This window comes from Zonotrichia leucophrys, chromosome 7 (assembly GCF_028769735.1).
Source record: "Zonotrichia leucophrys gambelii isolate GWCS_2022_RI chromosome 7, RI_Zleu_2.0, whole genome shotgun sequence".
Lineage (NCBI taxonomy): Eukaryota > Metazoa > Chordata > Aves > Passeriformes > Passerellidae > Zonotrichia > Zonotrichia leucophrys.
Window position 1 is genome coordinate 20551872 of NC_088177.1, and position 18821 is coordinate 20570692.

General features: G+C 38.1%; 1 protein-coding gene across 8 annotated transcripts in view; it reads right to left on the bottom strand.

Annotated features, from left to right (window-relative positions):
• Positions 1-18821, bottom strand: part of PARD3B (par-3 family cell polarity regulator beta) — a 392041-nt gene that overhangs the window by 236895 nt on the left and 136325 nt on the right. Inside the window, exon 1 of one of the 8 annotated variants that reach the window (XM_064717879.1) lies at positions 2886-2939. The exons of the other annotated variants lie outside the window; for them this stretch is intronic. Within the exon in view, the coding sequence (XP_064573949.1) occupies positions 2886-2891 (6 nt within the window). The 5' untranslated portion in view covers positions 2892-2939. Of the gene's footprint in view, positions 1-2885; positions 2940-18821 lie in introns of those variants that run through there. 8 annotated transcript variants of the gene reach the window in all.

Genomic DNA, 18821 nt, shown 5'->3' on the forward strand with positions numbered 1-18821 from the left:
TCACAATAACCACTGCCCTTCATTCTGATACTCTTCAGCCTCAGTTTGCAAAACGAAGAATGCAGCACACCACAAGCTTTCAAAATATTCAATATCAGTATCTCCTCCTCCATTTAGCCTTAAATTCACAACAGGCCTGATTGAAGATGTGGCACTAAAACCGTTCATAGAGAAAACATTTGTTTTATCTTTACAGAGTCAGATTATCCTTAGGCCACGGAACAGTCTGGCAAGGGAAATACATAACAAGCTTCCAGTAAGGAGAAACCTGTACTATAACTGTAGCAGTAACACCTCTGTGTAGGAAAAAACTTTTGTAACTGAGGGATCTTGGTTTGGACTGGGACAGAATTAATTTTCTTCCTAGTACCTGGCACAGTACTATGTCCGGGATTTAGTAAGAGAATGATGTTGATAAACTACTGATATTTTGGTTGTTGTTGAACAGCACTAGCCCTAAGTCAAGGACTTCTCAGTTTGGCATGCTCTATCAGAGAGGAGGTGTACCAGAAGCCATAAGTGAGCACAGCTGGGACAGCTGAAGGGTTATTTCACAGCCTAGAACATTGTGGTCAGGACATAAACTGGGGGGAGCTGGCTGGGAGAGGCCAATCACTACTCAGTGATCAAGCTGAACATCAGTCAGGAGGTGGTGAGCAATTGTGTTGGGCACCACTTGTGGTTTTGGGTGATGTTCACTCATTCAAGGATTAGATATGAAGTTGGTGTCAACATCTGCGTTTCATTTGCTTGGCTAATCTTTCATTACCAAGATAACAACAGACTAACTTCCAATCTTCCAGTCCACACATCTTTACATAAAAACCCAAAACTGCTTCCTAAAATATATGCAAGAATGGTTTAGTATTGCAAAGGCATGCATAACAATGCCTCAAAAAATTCCAGATTAATTTTTAAATTTAATATAACTTTCCTTTTTTACCTCCTAAGTAAGAATAATAAAATACAATTCACACTGCATTGCTAAAATCAATGCATCAAGGGTGGAAACCAATGCAAAGGAGGTTAACAAAATGCTGCTAAACTGAAGGAAAAGTATTAATGTTTGTTACTGTGTATTTCTTATTTTTCCAGTGGTCTGCTTGATTGAAATCACTGTGCCATAGAACGTGGGAAGTATTTCTAAACAGCTTACAATACTTCCATTTCACTTACTGATTAAACTACATCATCCTCTCAACTATTCAGAATGAAATTAATTTGAAATGGATAATTGATGCAATTGTGCTGTATCTACAAATGCAATTAATCACTTGCTAAAGATGATTTTTAGGCAGCCAACTATTATGAAAATAAGAATCACACAGCCTCTTTCAATCTTGTCAATTGAAACGTATTCAACTGGACTGGTAAAAGATATTTTTCAACATAAGAATAGCTGTATGTCTTCAGATTTTTTTAATAACATCCAAGTGGATTCATGTTTAATTAGCAGAGCACAAAGAAAAGCCATAATATAGTACGGCTTTTAGCAATTACATGACAGTTTCAGGAACCACAACAGCAATATTTTTTCCCCTCAACTACCAATGGTTTTCTTGAATATTGTAGTGAGTTGTGATCTTGGCATTTAAAACCAAGGGCATAAATGGACACTCTCCTGAGAATCAGTATGGAGTAAGAAATGATTCCCCCAAATTGTTTGTAACAACTCTCTGCTGAGGGTCATCATTACAGCTGGACTGCACTGGTGGATTGCACACTGCTCAGTGCAAACACTAAACTGCCTGAAATCCCAGTCCCCAGCATGTCCAAGTACTCTGGCTGAGCTGGCACTGAAGCAGATTCAGAGCCAGCTATCACATGTGTAGTCCAAGGGAGTGCCCAGTATCTTTAGGAACTATGGGACAGGAACATCATGCACACACAGACACACATTTTCAAAGTGATTGCTTCTGCTTTAGCTCAGTGGTCCACAACTTCAGTCAGAATAACATGAGGGAAAATTCTTAGTAGCACACAGGATGTGCAGAGCCATGACACCAGGGAAGGGTACCCATCTCCTGGGCGAAGTGTGGGAGGTACCCCCCTCTACCCTCCTAATTATTACTGGCCCCAAGCCAGCAGACACCTTGGAGTCCCTGCCTTCTACATTGGGAAGGTACTGTTAGTATCAAACATAGCTCCCAGGGAGCACCAGAATCAGCCGTAACCAACACCAGGGGAGCTTCAGTTCTTCAGGGACACAAGCTACACCAGCCAGGCTCCCTCCACTGCACTCCCACTGAGCTCTTCTGGACATGTTCAACTTCTGTATGTAAAACACACCTTGCCAACATCAACCTTCAAAATGCTCTCCCTGATCCTCCTTGCTATACTGATCCTTCCTACTCCCCATCTGTTTCATGCTAATCATTCAAAAATCTAGCTGAGAACCACTGTCTGCATGGAAAAAGCAATGCTCTGTTTCCTAAAGTCCTACATAAACAGTAAATTATTATTAAGAGAACCAAAGATTACTTTATGCCTGGGGTTCAAAATTGTTACACATGATTTTGGCACAAGAACTCCAAGAATTCTCATATTAAAAACTTCTCTATCACTGAGAAAAAAATTCACTAGTTATAACAGTGCTAGAGTTCACATCTTTCTTGCAAAAGTGAAGGGAAGGAAGAGGCGCAGCTAGAGTGCCTGAGTACTTCAATTTATGAAGGGCTGAGAAAAGGAGAAAAATGTAAAAAAATACCTCAGTTAAAAGTCTCCAGAAGAAGCTGTCATACACATAAAACTCTGGACTTAGGCTCAGCATTTTTAACAATTTCTAGACCGAGGTGTGAGCAATGCCTTTTCCAAAACAGCAGAATGTTGTCATCTTATTGCAGGGGGTTCCATACTTTTGTCTCCTTATCACAAAAGTTCCATACCTTCATGGTGTTTTCTCATGGGCAACTCCTCGGAGCACGGACTCTTTCTTCTTCACAAAGCAGCCGACTAACTCCAGTCCCCTTCTTAACCCACCCCACTCTTTTATAGCACTCTTCTTCTCATTGCTTACAGCTGTGGCCTGTTAAAGTCAGGCCTGTTCCTAATCTTAGATAATTGGCCCAGCTGCAACTCCTTAGGGGTAAGATTACTTCCTACACTACCTTTATTTTCTTATATTCTGTCCCCCCTACAGCAGAAAGCTGCTTTTAAAAGAAGCATTGATAGTATATTGATAAATATTAGGATTTGGCACCTTCATTGGCCCAAACCCAATTCCTAAATTAAATGGAAATGCTCCAGTAAGGGTGAAAAAAACCTCCAAACCAAACAAGCCACTCACACCAACACCAACCAAAAAACTACTGGAAACATAAGTAATATGGCATATGTTTACAATTTTAGGGAGCTGTCACTATTGGAATATTTACCTAAAGGATGCAGTTAACTGGCCAACCATATAATCACTGGCACCTTTAGAAAAGAGGATATGTTTATTAGCACTGTCCCCATTTATCATGCTGGTTTTAATTACCTATGAGGTCTCTGCCTGCACTGCAAGCCTACAGAGTCACTACAGAGCAGTATCAGGAGGACTTTCTGCCTGAGTCTGTAGTATTTGCATCTCAGCAAGATTATTAATTTGAACGAAGCCATGCTTAGAGCACTTGAAATATTTTGGCTGACCTGCTATCTGCTAGGACATTAATATTTTCATTTTATTTACCTTGTGGTGTTTTTATTCTAGTTTCATATTTTAAAGACTGTTGCTAAATTTACTGTCCAGAAATACATGGGTGACCTTTTATTTATAAAGAATATTTATCAGTGGTATCAACAGTGCCAAGGCACAGAAGAAGCAGGTGTTTCCAAGTTAAAATTTGTGATTTTTTTTTTGTATCATCCACTTAGAGACAAAAATATATATTTTTTAAAAGTGTATAAACTTTGGACATCTGAGTTACTATAGAAATTATTTGTAAGCAATTATTCCCATAGCAACAAGCATTATTTAAAAGTGTACTATCATTAGCTCCACAAATGCACACTAGTCCCTTATTTTGGTTGCAAACTGCCAGTGGGCAATTAACATTTCAAAAAACAGGAAAGAAATTAATGTTTCTACAAGAAAATCTACCAAATTTTCTCAGACCAAGAGAATACCAGCATGACCATTCCTGGCTTGACTCACTGCTTGAAGCCTCCCAAGATTTAATTGACAAAACATTTTACAAGAGATTTGCAAACTACAAAGCTGCATTTTGACTAATTTATTTTTCATTTAGAGAGAATCCATTTGTATTCCTTTTTTAAAGTAAAGAAAAAATCTCTTAACCCACTATGCATTGCATCAGGATAACTTCTTCATTAAAGTAATACTTAGAGGACATCTAAATCTTATCTAGACAATATTATTATGATGCCACACCCCTACTTCTCCCACAAATAAAATTTGAATTTTATTCCAATCACATACTAGTTCTGAACACTTAAAAACAAATCCCACAAACCTAACGCATGATAAAGGAAACTTAACACATGCAATTGCACTACTGAATCAAAACTTTCTGCTTTCATTACAACAATATGCCCTCAATATTATCTGAAAGGCTTCTAAAAAACATGTATTACCCAAGTGCTCAATGTACAAGTGATACTTTAACCTTGCATCTCTATTCCTTGCAATAAATTCTTTAATGACTTCACCTGTTTTTTCATCAAAATTAAATTACATGTGTCTTCCCCACCACCAGTGACAGTGGGGGTTTCCGAAATTTAAAAATCAAATCCATTTTCAAAGTTTAAATGGGTCTACATTAAAGATTGCATTTGATACTTTGCTGTTAATTCCCTTTGTGAATGGCATGTATAATGAGATGCCTTAAACATGCTAGGTTGGTCAGCAGGAATCCACAGATCCATTGATTCTGTAACAAAAAGGATAACCACATGGTTACCAGCAGCCTACCAAGCACTGCTCACAGCCCATGAGAACCAACGTTAAGCTTTGACTTGCATCAGAAATTTGTAGTCACTGCTTTGGAACAGCAGCATCAGTAAGATGCTGCAAAGGTATAAAAATGTTTCTTGTCTTACTTCAACAGCTACAGCCATAGCCCTATTTAAGCCAAGAAGGCAGTCATCTCAGTAAGCAGCATGAGAGGAAACTATGAAAAAGACTGCCATATCTTCTCAGACATGCCTTTTCGTAACACCCCACTCATTGGGGATAGCCTGGCATAGTCCCTGTGCCAGTAATCTCTGGGTCACACACACAAAGACCACTACAGTCCAGTCCACCTGGCCGCTTCTTCTCCCAAAAGACAGAGCTGTGCCAGGGAATGACAGGCCTGGGGCCATGCTCTGCTCCTGCTGATCTGCATTTGCCCTGTGCATGATGTATTATTATTACAGGGTATTATGTTAACTTTTCCTCCGTGTGCAATGTATGTTAGTAATTGCTAGTTACGTTACTTCTATTCCTCATATGGGATTATCACAGTGGAGCAACAGCACTGATTAATCAATTAGCATGGATTCATTAGAGATGAACGATAGGGCAATGTAATTGTGTTTACTGAACAATGGATGACAGTGTGCTTAAAGCCCAGGATTTCTAATAATGATATATACATAACATCATGAATATTTAGAGCACCTTCACTGCAAAGCTAGAGAGACAATCAGGATGTGATTCTGTGTGCAAGTAATGCTGGAGCCTGAAGATTGCATAGATGGGAGAGCCACAAGACAGATGGCAGTTAGATGACTTTTTTTAGTTTTGACTTAATCTTTGTAGAACAGCTACAGCATTTCCTGTACTCCAGAATGCACAGGCACGTCTGCACAATGCAGTGGCCAACAGTATAATCAGTCAAAGCCCCAGGTGTCTCAGAAACATTAACCAAGCCATGTTAAGCATAAAAACTTGAAAAAACTGGCAGAGCCCACTCTATGAAATAAACAGAAGCATACAAGGGTAACTTAAAACTTTTTCCCCAGATGTCTGAGGTGTATGTCCCTTTTTGTGGGTCCTTATCAATGGCTGAACACTAAGCTTACAACAGCCAATATGAACGCCAAACACTCAGATGCATCTCTCAATATCTAATTAGTGCCCTTTAGGTACTAATGCAATAGTCACAGACCAGACCCTTCTTCTGTCTCACCAGCAATTCACATGGATATCAAGAAGTGAGACATGAGAACGACTAATTTCGTGAAAATATGGTGCAAAGAAGAGATATTGAAATACAGCTTTTGCTGCACTCTGCCTAAAAGGAAAAAACACTAAAAATGAATGTAAAATGTTACAGGGGAAATACTTTGCTAAAAAGTTAAAGTAGAAAACATGTTCTCTATTATACTCCAGGAAATGGGAAATCTTCACCTAAGTCCAATAGCTGGGTCCCATGTGAGAGTCAATCTACAGCATGACAAGGACCTGAATACTCTCAGATCACTCATCCAGTATTTTCCCAAGATGCTTCCACATTGTCCCAGGGAACCACAGTCTGTGATTAGCATAGAGCTTCCTCAGCTGGGATCACAGCCCTTGAATACAAGGTACTAAGAATTACTTTGCCTGTTTAGATCAAAAGCACTTTCATTCCTGCAGGGAGTTAAGTATTCCTCCTTAACTCTGTGGGCTGCAATTTTATTTACTTTGCTAAAGTTTCACATATTGAGTTAATTTAAAACTTATCAGTTTCCTCCAGTCTAAGGAACTTACTGAATCTGTGACTAACAGTATATTACATTTAACCATTTGTTCCATATGCTTAGAGATGTTAAAGTCTCAAAAGAAACTTTTGAGTTACGTACCCATATAAAAATACACCTCTGTGTGTGTGTGTGTGTCTGTGTCTGTGTACATTTGTGAAGGATAAAGTTGCAGATGAAGTTCTTCCAAAAATCTTAACTGGCCACAAAGATAATATGGAGGTCTCCCAGTATATCTCAGTACAGGAAGGAATCATCTTTAAAAATTCTCTCCTTGGCACTGGGCATTCTACAAACCAAACTGCCAATCTTCATTCTCAACAAAACCTCCTCAACACTGTAGCAAAGAAAATAAATGATAGCCTAAGGAATACAGAACACAAATTTGTCTTGCCTCTATTTGACAGGCAACCCTTAAACTAGACATACTCCTAATTTCTCTGTTGCCACACTTTAAACCAAATTTTAAAATAGAATTTCTCAGAGAAAAAACAAGCCATCTACTCTGAATAGCACCAAACAAGTAAATAAGGGTTAAAATACTGTCTGAATCTCTTCAAAGAATTGAGTTGCTTGCATCCAAATGGGAGAAAACACAATGTCCTACATAAACCCCTTGATCTCAATCCCAATTCTCAATGGAAATTAAGGCAACTCTGTAGCATTTTAATTCTGCTGAACTGTATACAAAACTTTGTTTTAGGATCTGAAAGTACAGGCACAATGTTATCCTGAATTTATGAGTGAAAATTCTTAATAAACCTGAGTTGACTCCTGTGAGCCAAGACATTACTATCACTGGCTTATCTTAAACCTAGCAGGCAATTTAGACTAGAGACACATCACCTGAGAGCATATTGTTATTTCCAATAAATCCTTATGAACCATAGTGGTATTTTCAACCTCTCCTAGGGTTTTTAAAAGTCATCATAAAAACCCCTTCATAAAATGATGTGGTTCCATGTTAATTATTAACTACATATTGAAACAACCGCACTGGTTAGTAAATAACTTGACAGCACTAAAAACTGCAGTGTAAAAAGACAAGATTTAGCACACAATTGAAAGGAAGCTGGATGAAGTAAATATCACAAGCAAAGATAGATCAGCATATTTGCTGAGAATAAAATAGAACAACAATTATAAAACCTTACAGATTAATTAAGCTCAGGACATTTTAATGAGCACAGTTGTATCCACTAATCAGATTATGATGGGGACTCTCAAAACCATGTTTTTTTAAAAATTATTTGAAGAGAATAAGCAAACAAAATCTCATGGGTAATTTCAATTTCACACTACAAAGTTATTATCACCAGAAACAGCTTTTTTAAGGTTGCCTTAATTGTACTATAGTTGTTGACTAAATAGCAACATCTCTAATTTGAAGAACAAAGGCCAGAGAAGACATTTTTGTTGCTTAGGTGAGCACAACAGGTGACATGGACAAATGAGTAGCATTCCAAAAGAGAGAGCAGCAGGAGATACCAACTGTCCTATTTCTTGCATGTGCTCCTGGATAAACACACTATTTCAATTCAATGCCTGTTTTGTTGCTTTTGAGGAAAATACAGGGAAGGTGTACAAAGAGAAGTATTGGTAATAAGAAGGCCTTTGAGTAAAAATCCCATTTTTTGTTAATTCCTACATTAAAATTTAAAAAGGTGACTTCCTAGAAACAAAATGTCACAGAGACTTATTTAGTATGTGTTTGCCACAAAGTAGAAGGAAATAGCTATAACCTGTCTCCTTGCATGCTTTTGTGAAGCTCTACCATTTCCAACCCCGCCACACAAGATGCTCAAGATGGTTTCAGATACACAGAGAAACTACACTGAGACTTGTTCCCAGTTTCTCAGAACTTGGAATCTGAAAGCATGGCACCAAACCGCAGATTAAATCAAGTCTGGCTACCTGACAGGGCCAAGGTCAGTTAAGACAAAGTGAGGAAGGTGACAGATGCACAAGAGACAAGGTTCAGTACATCTCAGTTCTTTATGAGGCTTCTCAGCTAAGACATGTGAAGCCGGATTGATTTAAACATGAGTATTTCCTTAACTTACAGTTCTCTTAATTTTAAGAAATGTGTTGACAGCAAATCTGAGTGGCCTGAAAAGTTAAAGAAGTTTTTATACATGTGAATTATTTAAACTTTAAAACTTCAGTACAATATGCTTAGACACAAAGAACAGTTTTATATACCAGTGAAATATTTCAAGTACTATTATTTATGAAGAAATTCAATGTTACTTATCCAGGTCAGATAGTAATTTAGAATACTTCAGAACCAGAAATGCAGGGAGACTGGCAGCATGCTGGGTATAAGGGTGTGGGTTGTGGTTTATAGATTTTTTTTATTTGTCTCACTGCTACTACCTACGCCAAGTTGATCAAAATTTACTATTTAGAAAAACAAATTTAAAAGCATTTTGTACAGTCGAGTTTCTTCTGCCATCACATAGAAACGCAAACCTTCTTTTCTGAAGATTTTATAATTGCATTATAACAGCCCAAAACACTCTAAGCTACAAGAGCTTGCTTGCATCTTTCTTTTATTGAGCACTACTGATCTGCATATTTAGTGGCTCCTCATCACTATAATGCATTCTCGGTACTCAAAAGTAAAGACATTGCCTTTTCTTCTAGAAAGAAAAGGTAGAAAGGAATAGATTCAATGAGTTACTTTGTGAAGGAAAGAACAAGGTAGACTTCCTACAGAAAAGCCTCTCATTCAGAGATGAACTTTACCAAATTCAAAAGCAACTGAAGGAAGCATTCACTGCTTTCTTCTGAAAATGAGCTTAATAGTACAGGAGCTGATACATCCTGCAGGCAAGAGCAATACATCTTAGACAAAAGTTGCCCCCAGTAGAAAAGACGATCATGGAGGGAATGGCATTTTTTCAAGTGCCTGTGCATAATCTCATGCAGGGCTTTAAATTTCAACAAAAAAAACCCACTGCAAATTAGGTTTAAAATTTTAATAGAAACTACTGGATACGTGAAACAAAACACTGAAATAACAGGCTAATACTGATCTGTGTTGCAAAACTGATGTACTGGTGCATTTCAAACTACTCAGAGCTTCTGCAATTTACATTCACTCCTGTACAATGGTAATGAAGTGATCAAGCCTGAAGATCACAAATACAAGGGCCTGGGGAGCTGAACTCCAGCTCAGAACTTCGTCTGAACAGTTTCCTCAAGCGTGAACTGACTACAGCACAGTGTTGTGAGCACAGGAGTCCAGGTTCTAAGAGGACCAAGATAGGGCTTTCTATTTGCTCTGTGGTCTCCCAGCAAATAACCCTTTCCTGTATAAATGGCTACAAATTCCAATAGAGACAAGTTCAGTCAGTGAATGTTCACCAGAACTTAAAACAGGAACCCAACCAGAACACTTTCAGGTATAATTACACTTAATCTGGACTAAAAATTAGTTAATTTCCTTTGTCCAAGTATCCCCATGGCTGTATCCAATACCAACAGCTGCAGTACCATCAAATCTGGAAAACACAAATGGAAGGATTGAGGGGGCTGAGTGCAAACTGAAATAAAGTTTGAACAGTATATTTTTGCTTATTTTTTTTCCTTAAGCCTGAACTGCCTTACACACTGGTAACAATCAAACGGGAACTGTTTAGCATACGAAAGAAAATATTATTTCTGTTGTTATGGCTATTTGGACATCTGATAGCCTCAGGCAACCCAAAGGGGCCCCAACAACAACAGCTCAGCTTAAAAGACAAAGGGCAGATACCTTTGAAGTGAGAGATGACAAAGAAACAGCAGTAGACCTTGAAGTTTGGTCTGACAGAAAGAACCTGAACATTTCAGAGTAAATAAATTCTATTCATCCTCTCAATTCTCTTGAATGCAAAAGAGGCACAATGATGCTGAATGCCAGAAAACCTAAGGGCAAAACGCTCTCCCCACAAAACCCTCCTGTATGGCAACAGGAAAGACAACCAGCATTTCAGGGGGGGATCAGCAAACAGCACTGAGGAATGATTCTTGAAATTGTTAATATTTTGTGACTTTATTTTCTGGCTTTAATTGTATTGTCTGGTAAATGTGAGTGATAGGAAACCTCTGTCAATAAAAAACCCACTAGCAGAGTCTAGTAAGAGGATCCTTTTATTCTTTGACATCCAGGCTGAACAGGCATAAAAGTTTTTAGATAAGAATGTGTGAAGACTATTGCTCACGACCCTGCTCAAACTAGTGGAAAAGACAAGCCTCGATTTCCAGCTCTGCAAGTGGACAGATTTTTAGAGACTTAAAACACAATTCAGGACACAGATAAGGTACAGTCTAGAAAATAAATGCTGGGTTCTAGAAGCAAGTAATTTCAAAGTGGAAGCTCACAGTTGTGTCTCCCAGATCTGCACCTGTGTTCTGCACTGGTGGTGACACTGAAAGGCACAGGGAAAACAAAATGGCAACTACCTTTCTGCTGGGAAAGGGGAAGACAAGCCACTCCTGCACAGGTAAGACTGTGATGTTGGGAAAGGACCTCACCCTGCCGCTTTGGAGAAATCGTGCTTGTTTGGGCAATTCCTGCATCTCACCAGTGAGGAGAGGTGCATTAATGTGGATGTGGATAAAAGGCTTCCATAGGCATGTAAAAGCTGTTACACATTACATCATTTCAAAGCTGGTCTAAGGACAAAGACTTGTCATTCCCCTTGAAATCAAAGATTAATAGTAACTGTGCACACAAGACTTATAACAGTAAGTGTGCACTTGCTACTGGCATTTTCTATTTTATTGCCACAGACAATGACTTCAATTTGTGGTCAACAGACCTCTAAATTCCTTGACTACTTTTAGAACATCATAAAAAGAAACTGTGAAGATCCCGCACAAGATATGTCTTCACCAGAAAGTTTTTGGGAGTCAACAAACCAAAAAAAGTGAAGTTATAAGTCATACTTGAGATTATAAATTCGTTGGCATTTCTGACATTGACAAAGACAATTACTTTTTTGAGTGGGTATTTTTAGTGAAGGGACAGAAAATTCCTGGCTTTTGTTTTTCAGAGATAAAACTGAAATGTACCAAGGACTACTGATGGTTTTTTTTCCTGGAATCACTTCTGATTTATTTATTGGAGGGCTTTCTACCTTTACCTGCAAATGTCACAACTGAGCTTGTGACTTTTATATAGATTTTGGTTTAATAACTATAGTAGGTACAGCACATGTTCTGCCTCTGCCCCTCTCCAAAAATAAACAAAACCTAATCACATCTAAAAACTAGTTTATATCTCACTGTTCATAGGAAATAGAAAGAGTTGGGCACAGATAACCTAATTTTCACCTGTTTCTGCTTACTCCATACACACTAACTCAATTTAGATCGATCTGCTAATGTTTGCAGACTTACTACAGTGGCACAAGGGTACTACACCCATTCAGCTTATGCTTAAAAAAAGAAAAACCAAGATGAAATGTTGTTCATACTCCTTTTTAATTTTATTTTAGCTCTTTGTTTATCGCTTCACTTCAAAGCGCTTCCAATATGAGGCACAGTTTCAGTGTGACAACTTTGTAAAATTAAAATAGAAAAAATGTGCCAGCATCAATCTGCTTTACATTGGAAAGCACAACAGCCTTGAGACAGAAATGACGACTTGTGAGAGTAAGCTATAATGAACCCAGAAGTGCTATCTGTAGTAGGAAAAATATATTACACTGGAGGCTGAACACTCCTGAAACAATTTGTCTTCCTCAATAGGAGTCCCCTATTCCCCACTTGCAGTGTACAGCCAAGTCTAACTCCAAAAGCAAGGAAGCAAGGAAAAATTATCAATATGAATCCCCACAATTCTGCTGGCTAACATTTCTTATTTGACTTGGAGCTACTTTAAGTCCAAAGTAAAAAAAAAGATACAGCCCATAATAAAGCTGAGTCTGCAAGGGACATCCCCCACCTGTGAGCTGCCAATGGCTGGGCAGGAAGGCAGGAAACCACCCCGGCAGCAGAAAGCCCACAGGGCGATCCCACCAGGCCAGGGGCGGGTACCCAGCTGGGGCATAGGCCCAGAAGCTGGAGCTGAGGCTGGGCAGCAGCTGCACAGGTAACAGGGTAACAGATGAGCCTGAGCCAGCCTGTCTGCCCTAACCCCAGGCAGCTGCACCAACAGAGCAGGGGAAACAGCCCAGCACACGGGAGGACACCAAACCTGCCAGCTCCATCCTCAGCTCAAAAAGCCCAAAGTCATGGCAGGACAATAAACAGTTAGTAAATATGGTCCCAGTTAAGAGGGAGGCTACAGAGGGTCAAGGGGCTGATCCCAGCAGTACTAGTCAGGATCTGTGGCAGGTGCACCCGGGTAGCCAGGCCCTTCTCAAATTTCAGTGTTGCTAGAAAATAAGTTTTACTGTCTAGTGATCTGTACTGTCAGATTCCTTTGCACAGATATCCTTTCATTACCTCTGAACTGCAATATATTAGGGTCTAGTTTTTCACAACAATGTACCTGAGGTACAAATTCATTTCTCTTAAAATACGTTCTTGGCAAAGGGCATCACATGAATATATATGCTACATACGGATGTATAGAATTAGTGCGTAGCATTAGTTTATATTGCTTTCCCAAAGACACACTTTCATTCCAACCTCCTCCAATACGTACAGACATTTTTCAGTCTTCTGCTTGATAATTACTTTTTTTCCTTAGAGAGCTGGTGAAAGCTATGAACTTGCTTTCTAACTTTAATGTGTACCTTTTAACATAATACCTGTTTATCAAAAGTCTAGCTATTTTAAGTACTTTAAAAGTAAAACCAACCTGTTATCAACTGCATATATTACACCAAAGAGTATTTTTCCATTTGGTTTTTGGTGTCCAGACTGAAAAGAGTTGCCAACCAGCCCTGAATGTGCATGTTTGGTTCTTACAGAACTAAATACTAGCAGCAATGGAAGAGAAAGCTAGACCTGAATTAATCTTGCTTATTAAACAAATAATAAAGAAGTGTTTATGTGGTAGTCACCATCACATTCATATGAATATAGAATGATATGTAATAAATTCTAAATAGCAAATTATTTCAAGAAGAAAACTTAAATCACTATAAACCTAGAGTTTGCAAGTTGCTTCTGACCTTAACAGGGAACCAACACAGACACTAGAAGCCTGATTACTATAAAAGCAATTTTAACAGAACTACCATCAATAATTAGATGTTTTAGACAATTGTGTAGTATTAAAAATACATGTAACTGGCAGCAGATTAATTTCCCAAAAGTCTTATAATCTTTTGGTATATTTCCAATATATTTTTTTTAAAAAACATTTATTTATGAGTGCATGCATCTGGTTCTAATGACCTAACTTTACCTGTAAACATCAGAGTTGGTGTAACTGATGACATTAAAACAACAAAGTTATCAACAGGCCTCTCAAAACAGCCTTGTGAATATGGCAAAAGTAGACAATGAAAGGTAAAAAGGCAGCAAATCACAGCCAGATATTAAGCAATCATCAGGTTCAGTGTTTTGTAAACTCAAGGATAGCTTTGTTATCATTAACATGGTAATCCCTAATCCTACAGTATTTCTTCTGAAGTCCTTCACAGAGAAAAAACATACCCCATAAATTCTCTTGCATGAACTACCCAGACTATCAATTTGACCGTAGGACAGCATCCACCTCATACCATCCTGTTGTCAATGGATGGACTTGCCTATGGACAGCAATCCAATTCCCCTTCTCTTCTGGATGACAGGATGAACCATTTCTCAAGCTTAACAACAGCCAACCAGAGACAGAATTGTCTGAAGACTGAAGTGGAACTGATTTCTTTTACCCCACGTTAATTCTGCTATTTGAAATTTACAGTACAATTAATAAATAATAAAAATACTGTATAAAAACTCGTTTATCCCATTCTATCTCTGCTCCCCTGATCCTCCTTGGTAGGAATATAAGGACTTATAATAAAGAATTTTGCATTTTTTCCACAAGGAGCAAAACACTTCGATTCTAAGTGTTCTCACCACTATCCAGCAGACCACCTCAGTCACCAACATTTTCAGTGTACTTTCTGTAGAATATTCTTCCATCAGATATACAACATTACTGAATTCACTCTCAGATAAAAATCGCAAAACATGAAGGAAATGCAGATACACTTATACATAAGTCACACTGATCTCATAGCTGGTATTTGTGCTACAGAATTGTCAGCAATATCATTAATTAAAAATACCCACAGCTTCGCAGAAGCACACAGCAATATGTGATACCTAGACAGCTATGGTGATGCTACACAAATCTGAGGAAAATATTCCTATGTTCTTTTAAAACAAATATACAGTTGAGACTATACTCCTTGGCTGAAAAGAATACCATTAAAATGTCTGAGCAACAAACACATCTGTCTGTAAGAACTGTGATATTTCACAGCCTTGACTGATGTATTTATTATCCATATTTTAACTACGTCTTTTAAAATCAAATTGAAGGGGATATCATTCTAGCTGCTGATAAAGAGATTGTTTTTTAATTTGTGACTTAAAATCCATTTAAATCTGGTTTTGTTCCCTGGCCTCTATTCCTTTTATCATGCTTACAATTTCTCTTAGATATGTTTTATAAAATTCCCCTTGGAATAGGCCTCTTCTGCCTATTGTGAAAGAGAATTCATTTGGGCTTTTATGGAAAGTGTCAAAAAATTATACAACAAAGACTAACTAGCCCTTGCTAAATAATGCTGCTTGCAGAACTTACTTTACCCCAAAACAATGTATTTCTGTTTGATTCTCATCCTGCTGCTTGAAGAACCGAAAAAGGTAAGCAGGTCATAAAAGAAAGGGAGGATCAGGGCTGGAAGTGAACACCATGTCTGAGCAACCTTCACCATATTCTTTGACTGACGTGAAGCCAGGTGAAAAGAAGGGGGTTCCTTTTGTTTCTGTAAAGCTGACAGATGTAGCACGAACTTGATTGTACTTGGTTATTCCAAAAGGCAGAGGAAAGAAAAAGGAGGACAATTTATCTCCCCAGGTGTTAAAATGTGTAATCATCTCAAATGTACCCAATTAGGTCAATGGAGCAAGCATGCTGCAAGAAACAGCAGCTCTTTCATTTCAGGTCCAAGTTCATGTCACTCCAAGACAGCTGCTGCATAGACAACAGCACGAATACCAACCCAGAGAGTAATTCTAACTCTGAGATACCGTATATGCTCTCAAAGATATCACGAGATGCTTCAGCGCAGTCACATTACATGGTATGGTTCAAATACTCAAGTACAGAGAAGAGGGTATTACAGCTTCCCTTGGGACTGACACAAAAATAAACTTTTTACTTGAATCTTAGAGAGAAGCTTGAGAATCCATATTGAAACCTATATTAAATCAAGATGAATTAAAGGCAAAACTTATTGTTACTAGTACTTTAAAGCAGACTATTGAAAAAGCACAAGCCACTACTCAAGTTCTTCAGAAAAAAAACCCCAAATAATCTTACAGGACCAACTGTTCCTATAAGGTCTCTCTGGGGGGCATTTTTTTTTTTCCTTTATGATACTGCTTGGAATGTGTAACACTTGGAACTGACAAATATGGTTATTAGGATCTGAAAAATGTCATAAGAACAACTGTGCCAAGTGAGACCACAGGTATGTCCATCTTTGAATAGCAGGCTGCCTCACAAACTGCTAATTACTGTCCCTCATAGTAGAGACCAATAGTGGCAACAATCGGCTCTTGCATCAACACATTTATTCTACAGTTTAATCACCTCCTCTTAGCTGAAAATTTGCATATTTGTTTTTTGCATACTGTTTGTTTTAATTTTATTTATTTAAAGTTATTTCAGAGAAATTACACCACTGACGTTACAACAAAAGGTCACATTAGAGGCCAGAAGCAATCACTGCAATTACTGACAAAAATCAAAAGTGGAATGTTTGTTCAAAATCCTGGAGCTCATTGACTCACCCTTACTATTTTAGTCTATATTCACACTGATCTTAGTTTATTATTCCTGACTCCAACAAGTCAGAACACCTGCAATAGCAAAAGGACACAGTACACAGAAGCACTAAAATATTCCTCCCTTCATTTCAGCTATCAATGTCAGAAATTGTTTCACAGGCACGGCCAAAAATCAGGACCTGCTGCCATAAAAAAATTCTGACGCCATGTGCAAGTTTCAGAGAGACCTATATTATTATTATCACAGCTCAAAAACCTGTAAATCCAGATTAGCTGAGACACTAGCTACACAGAAGAGCAAATCTCCAGATTAAAGTGTCTCCAACAAGTTCGGTAATTTAGTGATGAAGAGGCCTCACCTAACAAAATAAAACCATAAAAAAGAAATGCCATCTTCTTCGAGTGTGAATAACTGTCAGTCCTGTAAGAGAAACAAAGCCACACATCTGACTTTTGGAGAAACACAAATATTAACCAAACAAGAGTAGAACTACATACGCCTGCATTCCAGTGCACTGGAAGAATGACACATTAAAAAATCCAAAATCTTTTTTTTTCCCTAAAATCACAGCAACATTTGTGTCTAGGTAAGTACCAAAGATCTCTACCATTATTCCTGGTGGTCCATTAGATTACTATATTTATGCAAACAGTTACTTAGTAGTAGGCATTTCAGAAGAACACTGACTGAGAACCTATTTTATTTTAGCTAAATGTTTCTAGAGCTTGACAGTAAATGATATGCATGAGCCATGTTGACTGTCATCTTCCACTTTTGACTGTCAGACATGGAAGTAACTTGCTAATGTTTCATTCCAATTTCAGCACCATGAGCCTGTTGCATACGCTGCCTGCTAAAAGCTGTTCCAGATGGAATGACAGTATTTTGTAGGACCCCAAAGATGTAGCTATAGAGATGAATATGTGTCAACAGCATTGACAGCATGACCTTTTTTCCCCTTTTTTGTCAACTGTTCTTATTTCCACGCTTTAATTTTTCTACATTCCCTGTAACACACGCGACTTAGGAAAACAAAGAGTTTCAGTCTCTCGGCCATCTTGGATCACCTACAATCTTACTGACCTGGCCGCACAAGGCAGAGGACAAGAGAAGAAGGTGTATAAACAATAAGGTATCTTCAAAATCACAGCCAAGGCCCAAAATTCATTTAAAAGAGGAAACAAAACTCACTCTCCTACTAACATAAGAATGATGAAGAGCTCTGATGATTTTCCTAATGAATAGTCAGTAAAATGCCGGCACTCCTCACATTGGAAACAACCTGTTAACAATGAATAACAACTTCTACTGATTACACCATTTTTACTGATAATTTATATACTATGTTAACATTACAGAACATTCATTATTAGCTCTTATTACAATAAATCACAAAAAATCTACTTTTATCCTGCTGAAATAAAAATATGTAAATTACACCCACTGCTCATTTTAAACAATACAGGTAAAACAATACCATTTCTCTGACACACAGGCTGTGCAAGGAACAAAAAGAACACCTCTCCACACACACACATATGCTGATCTGCACCCTCAAAAGAGGAAATTATCACAGGGCACTTCACTCCTTTTTCAGATGCACAATTTAGTATTCTGACAAACATGTAATTTACATTTTTTAGTTTTTTCCTATACAATATAAAATAATTTCTTTTTGACACAGAATGCCACAGGACACAGTACAAGAAGGGAAAAAAATGCAGTGGAGGGCTGTAAGGCAGCAGAGAGAATTGAGAAGGAATGGCTTTTGTTATTTCGACAGCCCTCAGCTCGCTGCATAGTTGGATTTATAAAATGTTCTTTAAGAGCAGCAGTTTTCATGGTGTAAGAGTGCCACACAGCTCTGGTTCCTGCAGTGCTCACACCAATAACTTCAAAACTAACTCACTGCAGATGTCCCTATGATCATCTAATCAGACATCAAAAGCAATATACTGACAAGCTCCTGTGCTGATTAGAAGTGTTCTATATATGTTTCACAGCATAAACAAACACACCGTAGTTGCTTTATAAATGGATTCACCCACATCAGAATTCCCTTTTAAAAAATTCCAACTGTTTGGAACTCCCCAGCTGAATGACAGAAAATCCTTTTAAATCTCCCCAGATCTTCTCTTCAGTTCCAAACTGCAGTATTTCAACAGCAAGAGTTAAATTATTAATAGGAAAACTTATACCAGAA